Source organism: Canis lupus, chromosome 35 (assembly GCF_048164855.1).
Source record: "Canis lupus baileyi chromosome 35, mCanLup2.hap1, whole genome shotgun sequence".
Classification (NCBI taxonomy): domain Eukaryota; kingdom Metazoa; phylum Chordata; class Mammalia; order Carnivora; family Canidae; genus Canis; species Canis lupus.
This window is the reverse complement of record NC_132872.1, coordinates 22,734,740-22,762,026: the sequence shown is the minus strand read 5'-3', so window position 1 is coordinate 22,762,026 and position 27,287 is coordinate 22,734,740. Positions and strand designations below refer to the sequence as shown.

The following is a 27,287-nucleotide window of genomic DNA, read 5'->3' as shown; positions in this document are numbered from 1 at the left end:
AATTCAGGTTCAGTTGTTTTGCCAGGAAGATTTTGTGAGTTATTTGTGTGAAGTATTTTGTCTTTATTTTGTAGGCAACAAAGAGCCATTGTGTCCTATTAAACATATTCTTTTAAGGATCTGACCTGGTCATGTTTTATTTTAGAAAGCCAACATTGGGGAAAGTGAAAGATAGATTCGAGTTAGAAGAAACCAGAGGCAGAGAGAAATGTGATGAAAGCAGTGTCAGTGGGAGCAGCAAAAGGAGACCGTTCTTAAGAGATATTTTTTGTGGTGGACACAACAGAGCTGGAGAATTTGTTCAGCTGGGGAGGTGAAAGAGTAGATGATGACCATGTCTTAGATGATTTTTTGAACTCGGATAACTGGATAGCGATACTGCCAACTGACACCAAAAGTATAGTGCACTTGCATGTTTTAGAAAGAAACTTTGGGTTTGGAAAAAGTGAATTTGAGGAGCTTCTAGAATTTATAATGGCAGTCTCTATCCAGTATGGATCTTGGTCTGGGGAGAGAGGTTGAAACAGAAAATAGTTGTGTAGGGGCTAAATCCCTGAACGCTGAGTAAGTAATGAGGGAAGGGGACAGGAAAATAGAAGGTGGGAAAACAGACTACTACTTTAGATATGGTTGGTAGTGAAGGAAAGAGGAGCAACCTGTGCCAGCAGTTTAAATGAGAAGAGAGAATTTACGGATTAGAGAATTAGAGACAATTTAGTATACGTGAATAAAGGGAAAGTATTCAGAGATTGGGAATACCAATAAAGAAAAACTTGATGTGATGAGGAAAGAAAAGATGGAGAGCAAAGGCAGAGGTGGAGGTGCTAACCTCTAAAAACTGATAGCTCTTTCTTTGATTTCAGAGAGAAGGAGAAATAAGACATAGGCAGAGAAGTTGAGGGACGCTCATTGTGACAAGGGAGGCAGAGGCCCTCAGGAGAATGAGGGCCCAGGGGTCTGGTCAGGTCCTGGGGAGGGTAGTCAAGCCTTCCCCTGTTATGTGTGGAAAAGGAGGCCAAATGTAGAAAGATTGCTCAGCAGAGAGGATCTATCTGATGTTGTACTTACTTATTTGTAAAGGTAAATCAAATATGTAAATGAACCAGGAAGTGACTAGGATAGGATAGAGAAGTATTTTTCATATGGGAAATTTAAAAATTATGTTAAAACATTTATTTGTAATGGTGCCCACCGACCACCTGCATCAAAATCATCTGGGAGAGTTGTTAAAACTCCCCAAAACTGTTAACTCTACTGTTTTACCCCAAATATGTAGTGTCCAAATCTGTAATAGTGGTGCTGGGAGTCGGTATTTTAAGCCCTGCAGATAAGGCTAATTCACATTTATGGTTAGGAACAACTGACATGGTATATACTATTATTTTCTTTAGTCCATTATTCTAATTAAAAGCATAGTCATGCGTTAGGGGAATAAAATTAAAAACAAACCCATCTCCCAATTTGGAAATGCTCTCCACCAGGAGAGTAGAGATGAAAGCACTTATCATTGAGTGAGCATTAAAGCAGAATGTGAGGCTTATCATAATCAATCCATCAAGAGATTATAAAGACAGAAATCTTACTCTTACATAGCTAAGCAGATGCAACCCATTACATATGTTTTCAAGATAAACAATAACTAGTCCTCAAATAAGAGGACTTGACAGCACCATTTGTCACATATAGTTCATTCTAAATATACCTGGTAATTGGGATGACCATCTGTGTTAGCATATTGACTTTATCTAGAGGAAAAATAAACTTGTATGTTTACAAAAGGAAATACTTTTGTAATTTGGAGCCACGCTCCCTCAGAAGTTAGGCTCCTACCCTCCCAAGGAACCCGTGACAGAGGGGTGCTACTTTCCTGGAGGTTTACCTTTCCAAGAGATGGTTCCAAGAGATGGTTCCCAGATCCTCGAAAAAAAAAATTGCTGGGTTATAAAGCTGACAGAAGGCCTATCTAGTTTTTAAAGGATTTATACATGTCTTAAGGAGATGAGAAAGTACTTAGAATTACAAGTTCTCTGATGTAAATGATTTAAGAAAAAGGAAGGAGAAATTTCCTCCCTTATTTTAAACATGGAGAATTAGACCTTCTATTTTTAATTTGTATTTGTCCTTATACATGTTAGCACTTTTTGTACTGTCTGGATTAGATAACAAATATCCAGACTTTCCAAATGTACATGCACATGCACGCACACACATGTTGTTGCAATGTAAAATCTGTTTAAAAAAAAAAACTAAGATCTAGATATAACTCCGAAGTCCCAAGAGAGGCTTTAATGGGTATTATTTTCAAGTAAGCCCATTTTTGTAGGTCATTTGCAGAAGACCAGAGTGAGCAAATAAAGCATGAAGGTTAATTGCTCACTCCCCTCTTGACTTGTGGCTTCTCTTCCACATCAGGATCACCTTTGATGTCATCAGGAGCTCCACAAGCTGCTCAGATACTAAGCAATGGGATAGAATGAGAATGAGTCTGGCAAAGGAGAGGCTCTATCTAAATGCAAAGTAATGTTAATAATGATGAAAGTAATCATCTCACCCTATCTGACCTTTGCTGTTTCATGACATTAGAACTATTTTCTTTAATTTCCATGGCATTTATCCTTGGGCCAAGGGAACTGCCATGGTCTAATTCGTTTTAAATTTAAAGGGACACAATTTAATGTTAAAGGTAGTTAACTCTTGGCTATCTAAGCTGATAGCAAGGAACAGACTTATACCCCACTGACATTATGGTGGTGCTCTTCCCAGAATGAAATTCAAACCATAGTTGACGTTTAGAGTATCACAGAATTATTTGGCCTAAATTAAATATCTGGATAAATGCCTTTGGCCTTTGTGACTGACAAATACCTTTGGAACTACCTCCCTTTTTGGGAAGATGGTAGCATATAAGGTTTAGCCTCTGAGAAGTCTTTAATGATAAAGGCACAATCAAGGAAAGATTAGGTTTATGGCACCAGAAACTCCGTGACTTGACACTGTCTTATAGTGAACTAAGCACTCATGGGAAACTGAATATAAGTCAGTGTTACACAACCTGTCATTTGCATCCTATTTAAAATAACACTTATAAGGGAAGAAAACAATGGGTTCCATGTATTGAGTGATACCCACATTACTAATTCTTTCTTGTATTTCTTACGACAAAAGTGTAAAATCTTATAACATCATTTTACAACGGGGAAATTGAGGATTAGCGTCTGTTTAATGTTGCAAAGCTAGACATTGACAGAGATATAAAACTCAGGCTCTTTCCATCAAGCCATGATGCCTTAAAGTGAATTTAGAATACTAAGTTTAAAATAATCAAAATGGGAATAGCCACATTAAAACATCTGAAAAATCACATAGTAGAAAAACATGTTTAGCCTTTTGGATACTTGCTTGACTAAGGAGGTATTTTTTCCAGTAATACTTATTAATATTTCAGTAAACAACAGTGTTCCACAGGAAATAAAATTAAGAATCACCAATTTAATTGAATTTATGGGTGGGTCAAGCCAAATGAACTCTCTAATCTTGTGTTAGGCTTTGCTTAACCATTGCATTATGCTGTGCTCAAAGTAAGAGTGGATAATGGAATAATTATTCAAGGAAATATGTTTTGGCCTTTCTGTGATAAGAAGGGCCAACTCTCCTGCCTTCCTACATAGCAGTAGTGTTTTGGTGTCCAAATTGTCCAGAGGATGCCTGCCTTCTGCTTTGAGCTTGTGATCGCCATTACTAGACCAGATGAGGCAGCTATTGCTGATCACTTCTGGTTAATCTTGGTGATAAAATGCAATGGCAGGAAGAGCAATTAGTCAGCAGGTACCACGAGTCCATACCCTTCTTTATTTCAGTAAAGAAGTTCTTTATTGCACGAATTTTTCACTTCCTCTGCTTGTATAAGTGAAACCCATAGGCCTTTTCCTGCCTGAAAAAGATGACCAATCTCTTCTGGTTCCAAAGACTGTAGAACAGCTAGTGGGAGGAGAAGTCTGCAAAATTTGCCTCAGACCACATATGAATTTCCTGCAGCCCTAGAAACAACAGCTTGTATTTGCTAACGAGAAACAGATGTGGAAAACCAAGGTGGCAAGGAAACTTGTTCCACGTAGAAAGGAAACTTAAATTCCTAATCCACCTTAAATTCTCCATCAGCTGCTGGTTCTTTGTGTGGATGAAATATCAATACCCCTTTAGGATTTCTTGCTCTTTTAGCACCCAAATCTCAACATGGTATAAAATCTTGTTGAGAGGAAAAGTAACTTAAAAAAATGAGTTAAAACAGTGAACATAGCATCTGTTCTCTAAGCAATTTTAAGTTTATATAGCATTTTATATATATATTTAAATTATTATATGGCATATATATGATATATGCCAAGTATTTCTACTCTCATTTTACAGAGATAGAAATGGAAATGATGTATAAATTACTCATAATCTGCTAAAAATGGTATAAATTAGTTTTGGAATGTTTATTGGGGGTCAGGAAGTAAATTCTTTCCAGGTGAGATTACTATATCACTACAAAGCAGTGTACTCTTCAGCATATAGAGAAAGCTCCTCCTGGGATGCAGGGCTGACTCAGTGGTTGAGGGCCTGCCTTTAGCTTAGGTTGTGATCCTGGGGACCTGGGATCCAGTCCCACATCGGGCTCCCTGCGGGGAGCCTGCTTCTCCCTCTGCCTGTGTCTCTGCCTCTCTCGGTGTCTCTCAAGAATAAATAAAATCTTTTAAAAAAGCCTCTTCCTATTATATTTAATAGGTTTTGGTTCATACTCTCAGTTTCAACCCAATGCTACTTTGAAGAACTTGTAATCCAGCCCATGAATCGAGGTGCAGTCATAGTCACAGGATTACCTATATCTGCATCTGACCTGCACAGAGCCTCCCTCTACTCACAACAGATACCCACCCCACCCCACGTCTCCTTTGGTTTTGGGAGAGTGTCCAAAGTGTACTTGCCATTTGAGGTGCTACTCCAGTTATTAAACTGCTTGGTTTATGCAATGGGGGAGAGATGGAGGTAGGAAAAGACCAAACCTATTCCCAACTTTGTTTCACCCATGGTCACCTTAGTACTAAAATAGATTTATTTGGACTCAAGCTCACAAAGCTTTTTATGAGCCCTCTTTTATGAGATTCGAAACCAGTTAGTTCCTCAGAGAAGGAAAGGAGTTAGGCATACATTCATCTCCTTCATGATTCTTTCTCCTCCTCCTCCTCTCTTTTTCCTTTTCTTTCATCTCTTTCATCCCAACTTCTCATTCTTGTTAACATGTAAATCATACAAATAGCTATTTGGTGGGAGTACTTAATCCTACCAGATAGAGTCTACCCTAAGGGTTAGCTTCTGCCAGAAGTAGATAGGTGTGACTAAGCAGTTCAGCTAAGAGACTTGCAACATTGGCGTCACCTGGGGGCTTGTGAGAAACACACAAATCAGCCCACCTCCTACCAAGATCTACTGAATCAGAATCTGCACCTTAATAAGATTATCTGGTAATGCATATGCACCATGAAGCATAAGAAGTGCTGTATCGAGCATGGTACTCATGATGTCTTGCTAGCTTTGTGTCAACCCCAGGTGGCTGTCATGCACTTGCTTGCTATTAATGACAATAGGTTTCAAAAAAGTCTATAACTGTAAAGGGAAAATAATTTTTAAAAATCATTATTAGTAATGAGGCAAATAATTAGTTACCAAGACTAATGTATTTTGAAAGGTTAAGCAACTAAAAAAAAAAAGAAAAAATCTATTCATTTGATATTATTTAATGGGTTGAATTTTGTCAATTGGAAGTCAGAAAATATGTGACATTAAAGATATTGATGTCTGTCTAAAACTCTAAAAACAGGAATCATCTCGGGCACTTGGCAGAGTACAGATAGGAAATATGAGTTCCGGATGAATAGTCAAGATGAAACCATATTAATTGCACATATATTTTCTTTGTGAATCTTGGAACTTATTGGTATAAATTAGAAACCATGTATGCTGTTTGTGAAGGAATTGAATTAAATATGCTTTAATAGACATTTGCTGTGTATTCACTAGGCACCTGGGAATATCCAGAGCTTCCAATGACTTCATAATCTACTGGGAGAACAAATATCCATTCCCAGATACAATGTAAGCAGTGTGGTAGCCTCACAGTCAAAGAGATACAACAGAGCACAAATTATTACCTTCCATTGGGAAATGAGGGAAAATCTCATTAATGGACAACTTAGATATTATTTTTCTATTCTCAGCTTATTTCTCTTCTTATCTGAATACTATCATGGGTATTTCATCCATTATTACCATTTATTTGTGATACATTGAGTATTTGGTGATTCTCACATTTATACTTTTTGCTCTTTTGTATCCCCCAAATATTAGATTCGTATTTATGACCATCTTTTCTACACTTCTGCTTGAAATGTCCCATATATATCTCAGCCTCTCAAAAACTGAGCTCATCCTCTTTATTCATGCCTTTATTCCTTATCTCAGGGAATGATCAAGTCACCCACCAAAGCTGGAAATTTGAGTTATCAATTTGACTCTCTCTCTTCCTGCTATCATCTAATCAATTTCTTATCAATTTTGTCCATTAGAATGATTTCGTTTCCACGTATATATGTATGTAATCCTTTACACAACATGGGGCTCAAACTCATGACCCTAAGATCAAGAGCCACAAGCTCCTCTGACAGCAGCCTAATGCCCTGGAATGATTTTATTTCTTCTCCACAATCCCTTCCAAACACCTCTCCCTTACAGAGGCATGGTTGTATACAACATGGTATATACACCTCTTTCATGTTTTTATCAGGCTGTATTATAATTGTCTAGTTTTTCTGCTTCCTCTAATTGAACATGAGCATCTTGAAGTAAAGGAATGTTACTAAAGCCTTTATCTTTGGAGTCTAGCAAAAAGACTGACATGTAACATATATATATATATATGTAGTTTTAAAAAATACTTTGTTGACATGAAGCAGCATATAGTCTAGATCTTGAAAATAAATAGGAACAGTAGCCTCTGGGTTGTATAAAACTGATGGCACTGATTTTGTTTTATTTATTTTACTTTTATTTTTAAAAAAATATTTATTTATTTATTCATGATAGATATAGAGACAGAAAGAGAGAGGCAGAGACACAGGAGGAAGGAGAAGCAGGCTCCATGCCGGGAGCCTGACACGGGACTCGATCCCAGGACTCCAGGATCGCATCCTTGGCCAAAGGCAGGAGCCAAACCGCTGAGCCACCCAGAGATCCCCCGGTGATTGTGTTTTAAACTCATGTGTACATCACATTTTTTCTCTTTTTTTATATTATGCATTGACCCCAGAATTCCTGATATTCATGTGGAGATTTTTACATTTTCAGATCAGTGGTAAAAGAATATTTTGAGCCACTGCTCTGTGGGGCTGAACCCAATTTTTTGGGGGTGTTGCCGTTTGTATCATAGAATATGTGTATGCAAATTATTTGAATAATGTATTGCTCTGTGCTCTTATTATTCCGGGTAATAATTAGAAAATGTTAAAATAAATATTCTGATGTTAAGGAAAGTAAATGTAGGTCTCAAATGTAACAGTATCAAGATGAAATGGAGATTGTTCAGTCTATCAAAAGCGCAGGATCTTTAGTGTCATCTGGATGCCACTGGATTTAAGCTAGTTGAGTGTGGAATAGTTGAAAAAAAGAATAAAGTTAGATATACTTGCAGATATATGAATGATATGCAACAAATATATTGTCAGTAATTGTGTCTAAAGAGAAAAGTATAGTTAAGATGTTCTAGGAATGGAACTTTATTGAGAATGAAGAAGTAGAATGAGGTTTTTATTCATATATATAGAATTGGATTCATCTCTTCTTTACTCCCACTTATATGGTAACAATACTCTATAAACTCCAAATCTGGACACATTTTTAAATATGTGGTGAGATAGATGGCTGGTAGTGTGGCAGGATATTTAAAATTTGCATAGTTTAAGGAAAGGTGAGACAAACTCATGGCCTGATTGGTAGGTGAGAGAAGTGCAGAGCATTTCTTTATTTTTACCTGAAATTGATTTAATACTATGTATTTTTAATTCTTATGAAAAGCTTAGATTGGTTAAAATATCAGAGGAGGGGCACCTGGGTGGTACAGTTGGTTGGGCATCCGACTCATAGTTTTGGCTGCTGTTGTGATCTTGGGGTCAAAGGATTGAGCCCCACATTAGGCTCTGTCCTCAGCGTGGAGTCTGTTTTGGACTCTCTCCCTGCTCCCAGTGCCCTTCTCCATTCCATGCCACTCTCACTCTCAAATAAATAAATCTTTAAAATGTCAGGGGGAAAAAATAGCTATTTTGGCAGTATAACTGCGCATAAACTCTGTAAGCTGGCCTGTCATTATAAACATGCTTAGTATATTTAAACAAAACTAAAAGCCAAAAATCTAAAGTTATTTATTTCTTGATTTTGTTTTTAACTTGTCCGCATTGAGTTGTTTAATACTCAGGTGTTGTTCAAAAGGATAGAGCAATTCAGACCAGAGATTGGACACTAAAAAGGCTCAACAAAATTTAGTTGTTGAGAGCGACCGTTATTTACTAGCTCTGAAAAAAAAAAAAAAAATCTCTTCTTTTGGCAGAAATTGCCCTTTGGCAACTTAAAAGTCTCTTTTCTCCCTCCTCAAAGCCTCACAAATGGAAAAGTTGTGCTGAATGGATGTCTTTAGTATCTACAACCAGGAAAAAAACTGTGTTTCTCAGAAGGGATAGTGAAAAGTCTTAAGAAAACTGGGTTATGGGTGGATTTGAACAGATTTCTTTTCTTCCACTGCAAAAAGCCTTTAGCTTGTTATCATATCTCCTAGCGGGATCAGCTTGTAGCAAATTCAGTTCCATTTCAGGAGTTACAAGTCTTCGGTTAGAGGCAGAAAACTAGAGAGAGCTCTACATCTGAACAAAGTAATCTTTGCCATTTATGAAGCTATTTTAAGTATCCATTAATTCCTCTCAAACAAAGGTAAAGAAGCTGAAGGCTTTAGTTGGCTTAAATTAAGGAGAATGATAATTCTCCTTTGTAACATATTTAATGGTACGTATTCACTTCTATACGTTTGTGATGGTCCAAGTAATGCAGTGATACCAAGTCTCGATTCCACTGGACAGAGAGAGAGTTCTTAGTAAACTCATGGGTAACTAAGAATTTGATCCGAGGCTGAGGTAGGTATTTTGTTACCTTACAGAGACCGAAAAGCCTTCCTGTCTGAAAAGGCTTCCTATGATTTTGCCACGGTGTTTGCCACTTGGCCTCATTTTCTCCCATTTTCTTCTTTGTATCCTACATTCTCGTGAAAACAGAACTGTCCAGCTCTCAGCCAAGTCTGAGCTTATTTCACACTTGTGTCTTTACTCATGCTCCCCTCTGTGTTATAAAATTTCCACTCCTTTAAATTGCTAACTCTACTGATGCTTCAAAACTCACGTCAATGGCATCTTCTCCAGGAGACTGTTCCTAACCAGCTGGTCTGGGTGGGGTGTGCTTTCTGTACCACCCCATAGCTCTCTGCCCAGTCTTTCTGTCAAACTGGGCCACACCTATCTCCTCTTATGGACTATGATGTACTCGAGAACAAATACCACTGCTTTGTAAATCTTCAGTGCAGTCTATTGTTCCAACACTTCATATGGTAAAATAACTACTTAGTTAATAATTAAATATATCAACGACTGCTATAGCTTCCTGCCTTCTGGGACTTCCAGGTTATAGAGAAGACAGATAGAAAAATACACAAATATATACATGATTCTAAGGCAATATGACAGCATAATGGGGTGGCATGATTTAGATTTGGGATCAGGAAAGTCTTTGGGGAGAGGACAATGAAATTTGAGACCTGAAGAATGAATAGGAGTTAACCAGACCAGGAGGAGTAGGGGTAGGAAGAGCAGCCTCAACAGAGCAAAGAGCACGGATTAAAGGCCCTTTGCAAATATATGTTAGGCTTTTTAAAACGTTCACAGCATTTTGTTGAGGAATCGTTTATATAAAATAATTTTATATATTTACACCGATTTTAAGGAGAGAGCTTTGCAATTTTGACTCATATATGCAGTCATGTAACTACTGCCCAGATCAAATACCATTGTTATCACCCCATATATTTCCTTGTTTCCTCTATTTTAAACAATTTTACCCCAGGGGGTAGCAACTATTCTGGCTTTCATCGCTCAGTATGATGCCTTCAAAGAACTTGAAAGAAATTTAGTGAAACAAAGGTAGGGAGTAAGGGGTTGGTAGAGAGATGTGAATACAGTGGTTAAGGGGAATGGCAGGTCATGGAGAGTCTTGAGGACCTGGTTCAAGATTTAGAATTTTGGCATAAGTGAAATGAATAGCTGTTGAAGACCCGAGCGGAGGTGACATGATTGGATTCATGTATTAATAGCTATACTGATTAGAGAGGGTTAAAAGTATAAATAAAGGAACCAGTTAGGAAAAGCTAACCTAATATTCTAGGGTTAGAGATGACAGTGGCACGAGCCAAGGAATAGCATGTCAATGCAGAACAATCAATAAATATAAGATCTAATTTGGAGTTTGTGGACAAACATTTATTAAAATAAACTCTATTATTTTAGTAAAGAACATCTTTAAAAGTTATGGTTGCTAATTTAAACAGCTAATGTTGCTAAAAGCTAATAGAGATATTCACCCAATTTTAAGTAGGATTTATTATTTCCTATGTACTTAATATTGAATTCTACCTATGAAGGGAATATTGCTTGAGTTTTCTATAATAACTATCCTAGTATTTGCCTTTTGGCTTTAAAAAAGATTTTCCATCTTTCTCTCCATCTTTAACCATGAGAAAGACTTTCTTTCTTTTTGTAATGAGTTTAAGGTCATACCCAAACCGAAATTTTCATTTTTACGTATTCACATTCTCAAAATATGACTCACTTTGCCAGCAAAAATCAGTATGCAGAGTGAATACTCCAAAGAAACATGCTGTTGAACACTGTTACCCTTAGATTAGATTTGAAGTACTTAAGCAAATAAAATGACATTTATTACTATTTATTACTTAGGTGAACATCATCTCCTTTACTAAACATTTATTTTAGTTTGCTTGTTTTTCCTGTTTTGAAGAAAAGAGTTTATTTCTCCAAATAGTTCAGTCGGTTTTTGTTTTGTTTGTGTCCACGTTTTGACAACCTGATGCTTATTTTTGATTCTTTATCTAAGCGGTAAGATGGGATGTTAAAAAGTGGTTAGGTTACTGTATTAATTTCCTAATGCTGCCACGACAAAATGCCACAAGAAGGGTGACTTAAAACAGCAGAAATTTATTGCCTCCGAGTTCTAGAGGCTAGAAGTTCAAAATCAAGGTGTCAGCAGGGCCATGTTCCCTTGACACTCTGGGTAGAAGAATCCTTCCTTGCCTCTTTCGAGCTTCTGGTGCTTCACAGGCCGTCTTTGGCATTCTTGGGCTTGTAGATGTGTGGCTCCAACTGTGTCTTCACATGGCATTCCTTTATAAGGACACGAGTCATGTGGAATTAGAAACCCACCGTATTCCAGCGTGACCTCAGCCAAACTAATTACATCTACAATGACCATATTTCCAAATAAGGTCACATTCTGAGAGACCGGGGGTTAGGATTTCAGTGTATTTTTTTTTTTTTTTTATGAGGGGAGCAGGACATGATTCAGCTTATAACAGTTACCAAAAACAGTAAAAGTAAAAGCTTCTGCCCCTGGGACATTGCCTCCCAACCAACCTCTCCATTTGCTACAAATATTTTTCTCATTACATATAGAAAAATAACTAAATAAAGATATGAAAAGCTTGTGTGTATACACACACTCACCTTTATTGACCTAGAATGGATCCCATCACTGATAACTCATGGAATAGTTAAGGAAGCTGTGAAAATGTTATTTTAAATTTCCACGTCGAGTTCATTCCTTTTATTTTGGCATAGTCATTAGCAAAATTTTCTTAGAGCAGGCTATGCCTCTTTTTTTGTAGTATCAGCACATTTGTTTTCATTCCTTTCTCTGTAGAGTAAATTTAATATAGGCAAAATAAAATGGAATTCTGATGGACAGCTTCTGTTTCTCCATCCTGGATGAGATGGCTTACAAAATACCAAAGTGCTCAGCAATACGGCTTACAGTGGATTTTTAACTGCTTCTTCCTTACACTTGGGAAGATGCATCATTTGTAGTGAGTCTCACTACTCTGGACAGTTTATCTAAATAATTCAGTTACTCTAGCTCTGAATTTTCTCTGTAACCTGATTTTTTCCCCACTAGATTCTCTAATCATCTGTAATACTCAACTGACATTTAATGCACGTCCACAGTATACCAGACACAAAGAAACAGAGATATTTTCTAACTCCTTAACAACTAAATCTAGGACTATTTTTCCTGGCTACTTTTCTTAACAACTTTAGCGATGGATTATAGTACATTTAACTATAGGAATCAGTTAAACAGACTAGAAGGATGAGTAAATACATTAGAAGATGTTATAGTTATTCTTGTACCCTGTGCTGTGCTTTTGTGACTGTTTTTTTTTTATATATATATATTTTTTTGTTTCAGCTGAAAGAGACATCAGTGTTTACTGTGGGGTGCAGGCCATTACAATGAAGATTAATTTTTGCACCGTGCTGTTCTCGGGTTATTCTGAAACCGATCTGGCACTGAATGGAAGGCATGGAGACTCCCACTGCAGGGGGTTCATCAATAACAACACCTTCCCCGCAGTGGTCATTTTCATCATCAATCTCAGCACCTTGGAGGGCTGTGGAAACAACTTAGTGGTAAGACAAGTGTGAAATTATGTGCTGGGTTTGGGGTCACGACAAAAAGTCTCCCCATTTCATGAAGTAATCAGAAACCCAGTCTATCTTTCAAGAAAAAACTCCAATAAAACTGAACAGGTCACTTCCTTTGCCTGTTGGAGGCTTCAGACATACAATTTTATTTCCCAGTAATGGTTCTGCTTACTGTAGCTGAGCAGTTGAGGGGCATGAGTTCAGCTGTGCTCTTCTAAACAGCATTAGTTGTGTGAGTGACATTGATGAGTAGGCCCCTACAGCTTATCATTAGCTATGCTTCTCATGCTTTTTATGGAACTATCTTATCATACAAAATTTGTTTGTTCTGGTGAGTTTGGCAATGATCCCTTGGCCCGTTGCTTCTTAGTGACCTCATTCAGAAAGAAAGATGGAATATAGAATGGGAAACTCAGAATCTTCCAGGTTCCAAGTTTTACCATGGGATGAATGACCCACAGCAATGTTTTGTGGAAGAGGGCTGTTAGGGATCCCTGGGTGGCGCAGCGGTTTGGCGCCTGCCTTTGGCCCAGGGCGCGATCCTGGAGACCCGGGATCGAATCCCACGTCGGGCTCCCGGTGCATGGAGCCTGCTTCTCCCTCTGCCTGTGTCTCTGCCTCATTCTCTCTCTCTCTCTGTGACTATCACAAATAAATAAAAATTAAAAAAAAATTAAAAAAAAAAAAAAAAGAAGAGGGCTGTTAGCATTTCCAGTGTGATATTCTTCGCCATGTGGGACTGTCCTTTGAATTTCCAAATGTTTTTCATACCCAAACTTACTCATGAAATCCCAATATATTGTTCAAAAAAGGAAACCTCTCTAGTCATTGTGAAAATCAAAATACTGCTTCAAACATTTCCACCCTGAATGAGAACCACTAATCTATGCTATTCATTTATTTATGCTTGCATTGAGCACCAAAAAAAAAAAGAAGAAGGAAAGAAAGAAAGAAAGAAAGAAAGAAGAAAGAAGAAAGAAAGAAAGAAAGAAAGAAAGAAAGAAAGAAAGAAAGAAAGAAAAAAGGAAAAAAGAAGAAAAGGAATTGAATAAGAAATTGATTCTCCCAGGAATTAAAATTAACTCAAGTATAAATATTGTTATTTGAGGGGTGTTACACTGAAATTCATTGAGTTCTGTTTTTCATTTTGCTTGTTTAAATATAATCTTATGGGTAAATCCTAACACAGGCAAAAAGGAGACCATGAGCATTACCACTTAGCCCAGTGAATGTGGAGAAACTGGCTCTTCCTCTTCAAAAATTATTGTTTGAAATTAAAAGGGAAGGCTTAATTTCTCTAAGGGAAGGATTTCTAAGACTGGATGGGAGATGGCAGACAGGAGAAAGATTTCTTTGATCTCCTTCTTTATCTTTTCCCAGAGGGCATTTAGAATATTGTGCCCCTGACCATTTCCAAGCCTGTAGCATAAGTATTGTTGACTCTTTTTATTAAAAACATTTGTTTATCTCTCTGAGTTGTGCGCAAAGAGGTTATGAGGTGGGCCTGAGGGAGAGTGACGCAGGCTGCTTATTACATGTCTGTGTTTCCTGGTGGAAGGAGGAGCCTAAATGGAGAGCCAAGTTTTCCCTCCTCCCACCATACCTTGGGATCGATCTCTCCTTCATGGCACTTTCTTCTTTGGATTTAAGTCTTGCCCTGCTGCCAAGAAAACAATTCAGGAGTGATGCCAGGCAAAGCATCTGTGTGTGTGTTTGTGTGTGTGTGTGTGTGTACATGCATTCGCATGTGCACATGCTATTTATTTTTTAAAAATCTAAAAAAAATCTGAATAATTTGGATATAAAAATGGCTATATACGTATGTGTGTGTGTGTGTTGTTTGTTTTGTTTTCACAGAGTTAGTATATTTAGTTAGCCAGTCAGGGAAGTGTGGGAGGAAGGGGAAGATGCGCTTATTTTTTTCATTTTTGGCATGGACGTCACCAGCTTTGGAGTCTGCTCCAAGGACAATCCTACATAGGAAAAGTTAAGTAGACTATTACATCATTGGATTAGAATAAAAACATGTTTTCGTTTGTAATGATTCTAGCTCTGCTCAAAAATTAGTTAGAAATTGCCTCAGCTTTGCCCATGTGCTTATAAGTTTATGCAAAAAGCTTATTCTATTATTGAAAGTAAGTATTACAGGTTTCCATAATATCTGCTAAAAGTATTTATTGAGAGTCATACTGCCTTTGACATAATGGGAGGCTCTACGGTGTTATGAAACTCGAGAACATTATTGACTATTCCCAAAATGATGGTTCTTAAATTTTAGTGGGATTGAAGAATCCAATGAAACCTAATCAGTCTCGGGAAAATACACATATGGACAATATTTTGATATAACTTCTGGGAGTTCATGATCCCTCTGAAACCCATCTATGAACTATTGCCCTGGAAAGAAAGAAGAGTCTCCATACATGTACCACAGAGTAAGGCCCTCAGATTGACTCTTAGAAAATTTATGGCCTTGATTCATTTGTTCAGAATTTATCTCAGGGTTCCCAAGATGCTGGTGTCACTGTGTGGTGATGACCGTGCCAAAGAAAACAAGGCTAAGTGGAGTCACTACCCACAAAGAGCTCTGATTACATGGAAAGGGACTGCTGGTTCAGCAGACTGCTTATGCACTGTGACTCCTATGATGCAAATGTGCACTACCTACGTCAGGAGTTTTCCTAGGGAACATGAGATCCAGGGGAGAAGCAGGACATGTCATGGTGAAGTGGGGGAGAAAGAGGCAGAGGGAGCATGTGCAAAGTCACAAGAAGGGTCCTACAGCTGGGACATTATTAACCAAGAGCACGAGTCCAAAGATACGAAGCCAAAGTCAAAAACAAGATCAGATTAACAGGAATCTTTTAAGACAAGCCACAGAATTTGGACCTTACTCATGAACATTTTTGAATTACTTGTTGTAGCACTCTGAACATGTAATCTCTCTCCTTTCTTATTTGTGAAATGTGAATAAAGTGTCTTCGGTGAATATGAAGTTTCATTTAAAAGACACATATAATCACTTATAAATAGCTTTATTTTGTATACAATCTCAAAGCTATGGCATGCTGCAGTTGAAACAGACCCTAGAACTAATGTGGTCTAATGTTTTATTTTGCATACGAAATGCCTAGATTTATAGGTAGCTATTAAATCTCTGAACTTGATCTACTATTCTAACAGGTATCCACAATTCCTGGAGTCAGTGCTTATGGAAATACAACTTCAGTACAAATAGGAAATATTTCGGGATACATTGATACTCCAGACCCACCAACAATCATCAGCTATCTACCTGGGCTTCTTTACAAATTTAGTTGTAGTTACCCACTGGAATACCTGGTTAATAATACCCAGCTTGCCTCGTAAGTTCACATTCTATCCTTGCTTTCACATTCTGTGTTTATGTTTGGGTCATTTTTTTTTTTAATCTTCAAGAGACTTATAAAGATAGCAGGGTTTGTTGAGAATAGCCAAACTCAAAGTAATGGAAACCATAATAAGTCTTGTATCTATCTATCCATCTATCATCTATCATCTATCCAACATTGTTATGACCCATATCAACAGATCAAATATATATATATATTTCCCCCAAAATTAAAGCTGGCTCAAACTGGTTGGATGTCTACCTGGGATTTTCCTCACACCCTTCAGAATTGCCCAAGAAGCTCAGAACTCTGTGTACTTATGCAGTCCAGAAGAGCTGTCCCGTTTCCAGTGCATAGAACAGCTACTGCATTGTTATGTCCTGTTTGGCTTCAGTCTCTGCCATCTGCTCTCAGTGGTTGGACTCTGCTGCCTCAGAATCTGAGGACTGCATGCCTCTTGCTGCAGACACAGCACAGGTGCCGATGGTTCCCAAAGAGCGGTGGCAACACTCAGAGCCAAAGAGCTTCAGATATGCGCTGAGGCCACAGCCTTTTGTTTATAGTCATGCATTCATTTATTTTTCCCAAAGTACCTATTCCAAGACAGGGCTCTATTCACATTACAACATAGTCATCTGGATTTGTCAAATAGTTTTGAAAAGATGGGGTAGCTGAGTAAAAACTTTCTCTCCTCGGTGCTAGAATTTGCTTTCACAAAGGCGTAGTTATTGTTTAATCTCAGTCATGAGTGAATGTAGAGGCCACATTCTGTTTCAGTTAAAAAAAATGATCACAGCTGGTTGTGATGGCACAATGATGATAAATACCTGGGAGAAAAGCAAGGCTGGGAAAGCAAGAAAGGCTTGGAGTCAAAACAATGCAGGTGTAGAGGGAAGTGAGTCATTAGGGTGTCATGGATTAGTCTGCTCCCCTCTCTTCCTCAGTAAACACATTCTTGAGATGCCGTGTACATGGAAATTCATTCATTTATTCAATAAATAGTTATCATACTTCTACTATGTGCCATGCAATGTTCTACCAATGAACAAAGTAAAACAAAAATCCCTGATCTCATGAAACGTCTAATGGGATTGATGAAAGCGTGTCTGTTTCAGATTCCAATGCTATTGGAATGACGTTCTTCTTTAAAAAGTCTCATATATGTAATGCAAAATGGAAAGATGCCTTTGTAAAGAAAAAGACCATAAAGAACAGTCTGTCTTTATGTGGTCTCTCTTGCTTTTTGATTATTTATCTGTTCAGTGATTTAAATAGTGTGCGTATTCCGGGCCTAGTTAAAAAGTATGTCAAGCTTACTCAAGAGTTTTAGTGCCTTAAATCCAACATTAATGTATAACTGAAACTTTTAATTTAGAATCTCATCAGTGCTTTCCTTTCTCTAAATCTGTTTTAGGTCCTCAGCGGCTATTTCTGTGAGAGAGAACAATGGTACATTTGTCAGCACTTTGAATCTGCTCCTTTATAATGTGAGTTGATAGGTGAAGGATGTCATGTTCTCTTGTACCGTTCTGAGGAGCCATTTATGTGGGTGGATTTTATATGAAAGGCTACCAAGAGCCACATTAACCCTGTTATACTTTGGTAGCATTTATGCATCTTACTAGCATTTTTTTATATCTTAGTGATAAATATACTAAAAACTATTACTTTCTAAAAGTTGATAAATGACTTAGATTTTATTTGTAAATGTGATTCTACATAGCTACTCCAAATGTCTATCTACATTTTTATGTATATATTTATTTGCACACATGTGTATGTAGCCATAGGGTCAAGAATTTGGAAGTAATATTTTTGTGATAAAAAGATAGGAAGAGTCCAAATGATGCTTTCCTTGGTGACGAATGTGTTAATGTTTTCCATATGGGCTTTGGCTGATGATAATTCTATCACATTTGAAATAATTTGGGTCGACTACATGGTATTGTCTAAACTCTTGTCATGTAAATATCGACAGTGGCAGCAAAACGTGAAAAATACATGGATTTCTATTTATAACTCTAACATTAATCCCCCAAATGATATTTTCATGTTGATTAAAAATTTTTATTCATACATTTTAAATGCCTGATTTAAATATCAATTTTTCAATCTATCAACCAACATTTTTGTAAATTATGAATCTGATTTTTACATTATTATTCATGTCATCATGGCACTGAGTTATAATTCATGCAACTGATTTAAAAGTCAGTGCTTTATACTTTGAATATAATGAGCTATAAATATTGTAGTAGGACATTTTCCAAAGGCATTTAAAAAAATCATGTTTATAAGTGTGTAGTCTGACACCACTGAGTTCTAAACAACAAATTAAAATGTGTTGGAATGAAGATTGCCTTTCTGTCATTTCTAAACTTTCTTCTGCAAGGAGAAACTGCCAAGTTACTTGGTTCCACAATACTCAGCAAATACGTGACAATATTCATTCCCAATATGGCCAGATAGTTATTATTGTTTTGAGCAATATTTTTAAATTGGAAAATTCCTATCTGTTGATTTACATGTGTAAGGTCCCTGGGGTAGAATTGAGGTGACTGGTTTGGATTCAGTATTTGTTGTATTTGAGTGAAACAAAGATGATACTTCCTCATTCTAAAAAAGAAAAAAAAAATATGCCCACATGGCATTGATTGACGCCTTTTGTGTGTGTGTGTGTGTGAAATTAAACTATTCTCTTACTGGAAAAGCAGAAAATAAAAATTTAGAAGTGCAGATTTGGGGAGAGCTTTGCTCTGAGGGTCTTTCCTTTATAATTAGAAATAGTATTCTTTTTTTATGACTAGGCATAATCCTTCAAAAACTTTCTAGAATCTTAACGCTAAATAAAAGCCTATGATTTGGTGATAGCCTTAAGATTTTAATTCTATGGTAAAAAGGTAACCAATTGTTTGATATCAGACAGTAAAGGAAATAGGTAGTGTCAAAACATGTTTTTTTTTTTTTTATGTCTTGTGCTTTATATTTGATAAGATTCAACATCCTAAGAGCCCTGACGAGAATAGATTGTAAGACTATAATTCAGAAAACAGAATAAACACATCTAATTTTTACCCAGTTTGCAATAAAGGTGTCACTGATGATTGAATTAAAATTAATTGAATTTTAAAAGTTATTTACTGAACAATTATGTAATGAAATTTGACAATTTCTCCACAAAATACATTTTTAAATGAACAGACGACTTTTTAGAACAGTTTTAGGTTTACAGAAAAACTGACCTGGATTTCCTCTATTATTTACAACTTGATTTTGGTGTATATTTGTTACAATTGATGAACCTGCATTGGTATATTAACTGAAATCGATAGTATATTTGGTTTCACTCTTCATATACATTTTGTGGATTTTGACAAATGTCGATGACATACATCCATCATTAATGTACAAAATAGAAGATTCTCACTGCCCCCCAACTATTTTTTTAACATGGTTGTAATATGGTGCCATGTTACAGGATATTACCAAACTAGTAATTTATGTAAGCCTCCAGTTTTAAAATAAATAAGTCACAAAGTGAAAAGTACAGCCTAGGGAATATAGTCAATTGTGTGGTAGTAACAAGGAAAAAAATCCTAGTAATTTACACTAGAAAAAAATGGATTTCCTTTCTTTCACTTATTGATCCAAAATCATACTTATTATAATTGTTTGGAACACTAACATTTAGCTGTCCATATGTAATTTTATTGCAGAATTTCAGACTAAGTATTGTTTTATAACCATTAGTGGTCATATCTTCCTATTTCATATGCAGAGTTTTTTATTTTTAATCCATAAGAATGATGAAAAGTTACATTATATAGCTACTATTCTCATTCTTTGGAAAGGAAAAGTTGTGCCTAATTTGGATTCATCCAATTGTTTATTTCTATGTGTTCTGGAAGCTAGTAAATATACTTAAGAAAATTTTATTTATAAAAAATGATGACTTTAATTGGCTATGTGATCTCCATGTATGTGGATTATTTCAAGTTGAACTGTGGTCTTATTTTTGTAATATAAATGTATCAGTTTTCTTCTCTGTGGAAATGGAAAATGAAGATGACTTTGTGAATTTGAATTATACCTAAATATTAGTGTCTTCTGAGCAAATACAGAAAGATTAAGTCTGAAATAGTATCATAGTAATAATGTTTCTTAAAAGTTGAAGAAAAAGTCTAAAATAAATATAGTTGACTTTAGGTACAATGTTGCACTAACAAGCATAAAAAAGCAACTATACAAACCAAAGGAAAAAAAATACTTTTTGAAGCAATTTTAGGAGGAAAAATGTGATGATTCATGACTAAACCACAGCTGAGTCACATCATTTGCAAATGACTTAGCAGTATAATACTTGTAAAAAAGTAAAAACTCTTCTGGACACTGCGGATGCAAATATAAGATTACAGATCTGTATATTTAATGAAGTGTGGAATATTTGGAGAAGTTTGCAAAGGGAGCTGAAAAAGATAAAAATACTACCTATTAGAAATGGTTGGGGAGCTATTACCATTTATCACAGAAATATAGAAAAAAAGTACAGCATATAATCCCTCATTTATCTGTCTTTATTTGGGAATAAAATAAAGTGCCACTCTTTCAAAAATAAAGTGTGCAAGCCATAATTTAAAAAATTCAAAATCTGTTGCTTTCTTTCCAGCTTCTTAAATAGCTTACATTTTTAGAAGTTCTTTTCTTTTCTGTTTTTTTGCATTCTACAGTTTTTTTCTGTTTTTTTTTAAACTATTAAAGTTACCACTTCTCAATTTCTAAACTATTGCTTTAATACTGTAAATTGGGAAGTGATATAAATAGGCTCTCTAGAACTGTTATAAAATAAGGGTAAAGAGATGGAAGTGAAGTCCCGAGACACTGTTCTATAAGTAATTGGCAAGGAATCAGGTGAAGGAACTCCATGGCATACATTTTGGCAACTTGCAGGACACGTTGGTCTTTTTTGGGGTTTTCAGATACATTTTGGTAATTTCAGATTGTCAGATAAGTGATTTGGGGCAAATGAGAGATTATCAAGAGTGTAAAGACCTACGACTCCAATGGCAAAGGGTTTAAACTAAAATAGACATAACTCAAAGAAACTGAGTATTAGCCACTAATGTAATTTAAATAAATGAAGTATTAATTTAAATAAACTCTATATCCACAATTGATTATTAAATTAAAAACTAACCACTATTAACTGTTGAATGCAATTTAAATACACTGAACATTAACCATTATATATGATAAGCTATAGAAACAAAAATATTTATTTACAGAAATGAATTTGTTACTTGGGTATCGTTTAAGAACAGTTCTGAGAAACTAGAGGATTAACTAGATCCTTTTTGCTGTTGATTCTGTTTATTTATGTTGACTTGCCCCCTCTTTATATGATATTATTGTTTTAAGTGGTAAATGTATTGTTTGGAAGACAATGACAGATTAATTGCTCATTTTTTTCACCATTAGGATTCAACCTACAGTCAGCAGTTAATTATCCCAAGTATAGGATTACCTTTGAAAACCAAAGTATTTGCAGCTGTACAAGCCACTAATCTGGATGGCAGGTATTTTCAAACATCTTTTTTTGTTGTTGTTGGCTAAAACATTTTGACCACGTAAAGCCTCATGAATCATAAAGTTTGCTCATTTCATTTTTAATTTAAAAAATACTGTCATTGCCACATCATTTAGGAATGCTAGTAAATAGAAATAACAAATTGCAAAGATTAAGGAATAACAGTTATTTTGTGTCATTAATTGGAAAATAACAAGTCTTCCCATAAAGAAGGAGGGAGAATTACTGGAAGAGGGAATGGGCTGATCTTCTGGAATACCACAATGTTCTATTCTTTCATCTGAAAGATGATGAATCACATGCAATCATTTTGTGACCACTGAAGATTTGTGCACTTTACTATGTGTATATTACTATTCAACAAAAATTTATTAAAAACAAAAGAACTCTCCCCATAATGATCTGGGCCAAAATTATTTAAAATGATCCTCAGAAACATCTCCATAAAAAACCCTAAATCAATGAAGTTTCATATGATCAAGTTTCATATGATCACATTTTAGATAATCCAGAATGATCAACATTGAAAGGGAATTCTAAAGCTGAGGATCCCATCCTACCCTATAATAACATTATAATGTGTACGTGGTTTACTTTGGGTTTCTCACCTATTATTACATAAACTTTGTATCCTGAAGAGTATTCTCCAGTATACTCTGGAAATTTAATTCCTCCCTTTTTTTCTTCTTAGTATTTCTGTTCTTGGATCTTTAAAACTATCTTATCAAATGCAGGATTTTAAAAAAAATGTTGGCATTTACTTCCCATAGACTAGTAATTTTTATAACAGCAGAGTTGGAAGGAAATAATGCATAAACCTAGGCACAGTATGTCTTGTGGAGGAAGGCTGTGTATTTGCCTCATGGTTTTCTTTTATCTAAAACAGTGTCTATCATAGACCTCCCACTCGCGCCACCACTGATTCTGGCATAATTTTCAGTGTATGATTTATGCACCAAACTCCTTGTTGTATATAGTATAATATCTTCCATCATTTGTTGGATATAGTAATTTCTGGAAACAAAAGGCTGTTGTTCATAGTGAACATAGAAGCATCTCTGTAGCTCACTTTTGGCTTTTGTTTCTTCTTATACACAATTTTTGTGTTTGTGTGATATTAACCTTAGCCCCACTTGATATAGGATGGCAGTTTGCTGCAGATTTTTAAACACCTTGAGCTTAGGAGAACATTTTAATAATCAAGAAGCCTCTGAAATAACTAATAAAAATATGATCCTATTCTATGGGGTAAGACATTTGTCAATATTTACTTCCCTTGGATTAGTAACTAATATCCAAAAGGAGGTTCTGACTCTCGGCTATGCTTGCCTCTTTCTGCAGATGGAATGTCTTAATGGATTATTGCTACACAACCCCATCAGGGAACCCAAATGATGATATTCGATATGATCTCTTCCTTAGGTAAGTCTTGTATTGATAGCAAAATCCTAGTTGTAGATAGTTGAAATGAAAACTCCAAGATAGATAAACAAATTGTAGGGTACTTCTATAGCTTTAAGTTTAAAGTTACATTTTGAGCTTTTAGTCCTTACAAAGCTGGAAGCATAAGACTTGAGAAGAGTTTTCAACACAAAAATGCTGATAAAGCTATTGTTGAATGAAACTGCAAGTAAGTTAGGTCCATCAAAGATGTTTTATTCATGTTTAGGACATATGGGAATATTTCGCTGTCTTAGAAAAAGCACGGGTTGGATATTATTGGTAATCAGAGAAAGGCAGGGGGAGGTACTATTTATTCACAGCTAGACAGTCTCATCGTATGTCATGGAAAGTAAAATTAAAGTAATGGTATAGATAATTTAGACCCCAAAATGCTTTTCTTCATTTATCAGTATTTAATATGAAAGTATGATATAAGCCTACTACTCCTTTTTTATCAGAGCCAATAACTTCAACTTCATTCCCCAATAGACAATGATAGAGTGAATGTAATCTACATTTGGGGAAAGGGGACATTGATCATAAAAACATTCAATCATCCCAGTTTCCTTTCAGCATTTTTATCTGACAGCAGAGCAGACTTGAGAGTCAAGCAATGGCTTCTAATCATGCTTATAAAATGCAGTTGGCTCAGATCACTGCTGCTTATTGACACATGATGGGAGCAATATGATGGGAAACCAAAAGAATATGTTTTATTGGTTAATCAAGGTTAAGAGGATGGTCAGAGGCTAGGTCAAACTGACACTCTTACATCCTATTGCTGGAAGTGTTAATTTGGGCAATGTTTTGGGGAAAAAAAGTTAGTCTGTATCAAAAGCCTTAAAATATTCCATATTCTTTGATTGAATATTCACACATTTGGAAGCATATTATAAAATATTTATGATTTTCTGATCTATCACTGATATTTAAAATAGTAAAACTTGAGGGCAAACTGGGTGTTCAGCAATGAGGAAATGGCTAGGTGAGTTATGGAGAACTAGTGATTTGAGATCTCACAGAAGCATTAGATTATATAAAGTTACTTCTAAAACAGGAAAAAATAAGACTGTTTCTATTTTATTTCCTACCTTTCTGGCTTCTTAGTATTTTTTTCCTTGGTAATATATAGTTCTTTAAAATTTAAATTAATCAAATAAGAGGTGAGAGAATCAGCATATATAATTATATGTACAATGAACCTCATTTGTATAATATATAATAGAAAAGCCATAAGGAAATACATCAGTAGGTTCACAGTGGTTATTTATGCATGGTAGGATTGTGAATCATTTTGTTTTGATGTTTTTCTTATTTTCCAAAATTTCTATAATGACCACATACTGATAATCTGGAATATGATTGTCAGACTTCTAGTATGACTGTGGCTTAGGGTTGAATCTCTTTAGTGTTCTTATCAGAACTATAGAGAGTGAAATGAGTAACTAAATGAGTTTCTCAAATGTCAGTTGCAGTGAAAGTAGGTGAAAAAGAAAACTGAGAAATCCCAAAATATGTGTTTGTATTGATAAAAATAATTAAGATCAAGACCAAATGGTGCAGAGGGAGGTCTGCAGGAAGCAGTGTGGGAAGAGGTGGCAGGAGAAGCAGGGAAGAAAAGTCAATGTTGAGGGGTTAGGGTAGTAGCAGATTTCATAAACAGCCAAGAGAAATGCACACCCAGAAGGAGAGGGTACCACTCTGAGTGGGAGTTGTTAGGAACAGAGCTGAAACCCAACAAGCCAACAGCCCTGGGGAATGTGGAGAATGAAGGGATAGAGAATGACCAGAGCCTCAGAAGTGGTAGATCTCAGAAAGTGCCAGGAAAAGTGTACCTTCTAAAAAGTGAAGGATTCACCTAGGAAGATAAGAGCCATGGTTGAATAGGCTTGTGAATGAAGCTGAGGAACATGGAGCTGATAGTAGAACTCTTGATATCTTAGGTTCAGAGAGGCAGGGAAAACTCAACTACACAATTATGGTGCATTCAATAGAAACTTGTCTGTCCTTGTAAAACAAAGGCGGGAGAACCTCGAGTTGAGGAAATCCTTGAGGAAAATCCTTACTGATCCACATTGCCCAAAGAGTCCCCAGAAAATGATATGTCTAGGGAAATCCAACCTTTCAAATGTGAATGGTAAGCAATGAAGATACTGCTTGCTATATTCCAATATACTACACAAAAAAAAATGTAAAAAAAAAAAAGCTGAGAAAAAAGGATTTTAAGGATAAATTAAACTCACTAGAAAAGGTTGCATGAAAAACATAAGATTTGCAATTAGACATTGCAACATTAATTTTTTATATTACAAAGTAACCATAAAGCAACAAAAGCAAATTTAAACAAGTGGGATTATATCAAACTAAAATCTTCTGCACAGCGAAGGAAATCATCAACAAAATGAAAAGGCAATCTACTGAATAGGAAAACCAAGAAAGAGTCTGGAATTCTAGTCCTATTTGGCAGTAATGACACAGCATCTCTCCTTCCATGATGAAGTGTTGGCAAAGGAAGTCAGCTAAAATATAAGGTTTATGTAAGATTCTGAGTCTCATAAGATAATTGTCCAAAACATCCTATCTTATGAGAGGCCAATATCTAAAATATATAAAGGGAAGTCTGGATGACTCATTTGGCTAAATGTCTTATTCTTGATTTCAGCTCAGGTCATGATCTCAGGATCATGAGATTGAACCCCATGTTGGACTCCATGCTCAGTGGGGAGTCTGCTTGAGATTCTCTCTGTCTCCTTCTCCTTCTCCCTCACCTCTCAAATAAATAAATACATTTAAAAAAATATAAAGAACTCCTATAATTCAACAGCAAAAAAAAAAAAAAAAAAAAAAAAAAAAAAAAAAAAAAAAAAACACCCTCATTCAAGAACGGGCAGAAGACATGAATAGGTATTTTCCAAAGAAGACATAGAGATGGCCAACTGGTACCTGAAAAGATATTCAACACCATCAATCACCAAGGAAATACAAATTAATACTATAATAGAGATAGCACCTCACACTTCTTAGAATGGGTACATCAAAAAGATAAGAAATAGCAAGTGTTGGTGAGGATGTAGAGTAAAGGGAATACTTATGCACTGTTGGTGGGATTGGAAATTAGTATAGCCACTATGGAAAACACTATGGGGTTTCCTCAAAAAATTAAAAATAGGCAGGACACCTGGGTGGCTCAGCCACCTAAGTGTCTGCCTTCAGCTCAGGTCACAATCCCAGGGTTCTGGAATCAAGCCCCTCTTTGTGCTCCCTGCTTCCTGTTTCTCCCTCTCCCTTTGCCCCTCCCTCCCACTCATTCTTGCTCTTGCTCTCTCTCTTGAATAAATGAATAAAATCTTAAAAAAAAGAATAGAATCACCATTTGATCCAGCAGTTCCATTACTGGGTACTTATGCAAGAAAATGAAAACCTTAACTCAAAAAGATATATGGACCTCCATGTTCATTGCAGCATTATTTACAATAGCCAAAACATGGAAACAACCTAAGTGTCTATTGATGGATGAATGGATAAAGAAATTGTGAATGGATATCACATGGGGGAAAAACCTCTTATAGATATCATAGATACAGAGAACAGATTAGTGGTTGCCGGATATGGGACTTGGGGGTGAGAGATATGGATGAAGGTCAAAAGGTGGAAAAAAAATTAAAACAGGGAAAACAGAGAAGGACAAGAAGAGAAGGAGAAAAAGAGCAAGGAGGCAAGGAAAAAATTGTCAAAATGACAATTTGTGGTGAGTTCCTTGGGTGTTCTTTTTGTTTCATATATCCTAGACTTAGAACTGAAGAAGTCAGTAACTCAGAAATATTAGTGGGCACAGATATAAATGAATGAATAGGTGATAAACCTGTCCAAATGAATGAATAAGTGAATGATGATAAAGCCTGTCCTCTCAAGCCAAAAGACAAGGAAAGGAACAGCCTAGTAAGCAGAAAACTTGCACAATAATTGTACTACTCTTAGTCTAACACCACAAAATGGACTGTGGTTTCATCTCCACCCCGGCCAGCAAAGGCTGAGTGGAGAGCC

General features: G+C 36.1%; 1 protein-coding gene across 15 annotated transcripts in view; it reads left to right on the top strand.

The window, feature by feature from the left end:
• The window catches only part of ZPLD1 (zona pellucida like domain containing 1), an 80,568-nt gene that overhangs the window by 37,941 nt on the left and 15,340 nt on the right, over nt 1–27,287 (top strand). For all 15 annotated transcript variants that reach the window (XR_012024138.1, XM_072811596.1, XM_072811595.1 and 12 more), the window contains 5 exons: nt 12,610–12,830; nt 16,029–16,210; nt 17,631–17,703; nt 21,692–21,789; nt 23,142–23,222. Coding sequence is in view for 14 of the 15 variants with exons in the window: in XM_072811596.1 (XP_072667697.1) it covers nt 12,610–12,830; nt 16,029–16,210; nt 17,631–17,703; nt 21,692–21,789; nt 23,142–23,222 (655 nt within the window). In the remaining variant the exon portion in view is untranslated. The remainder of the gene's footprint in view (nt 1–12,609; nt 12,831–16,028; nt 16,211–17,630; nt 17,704–21,691; nt 21,790–23,141; nt 23,223–27,287) is intronic.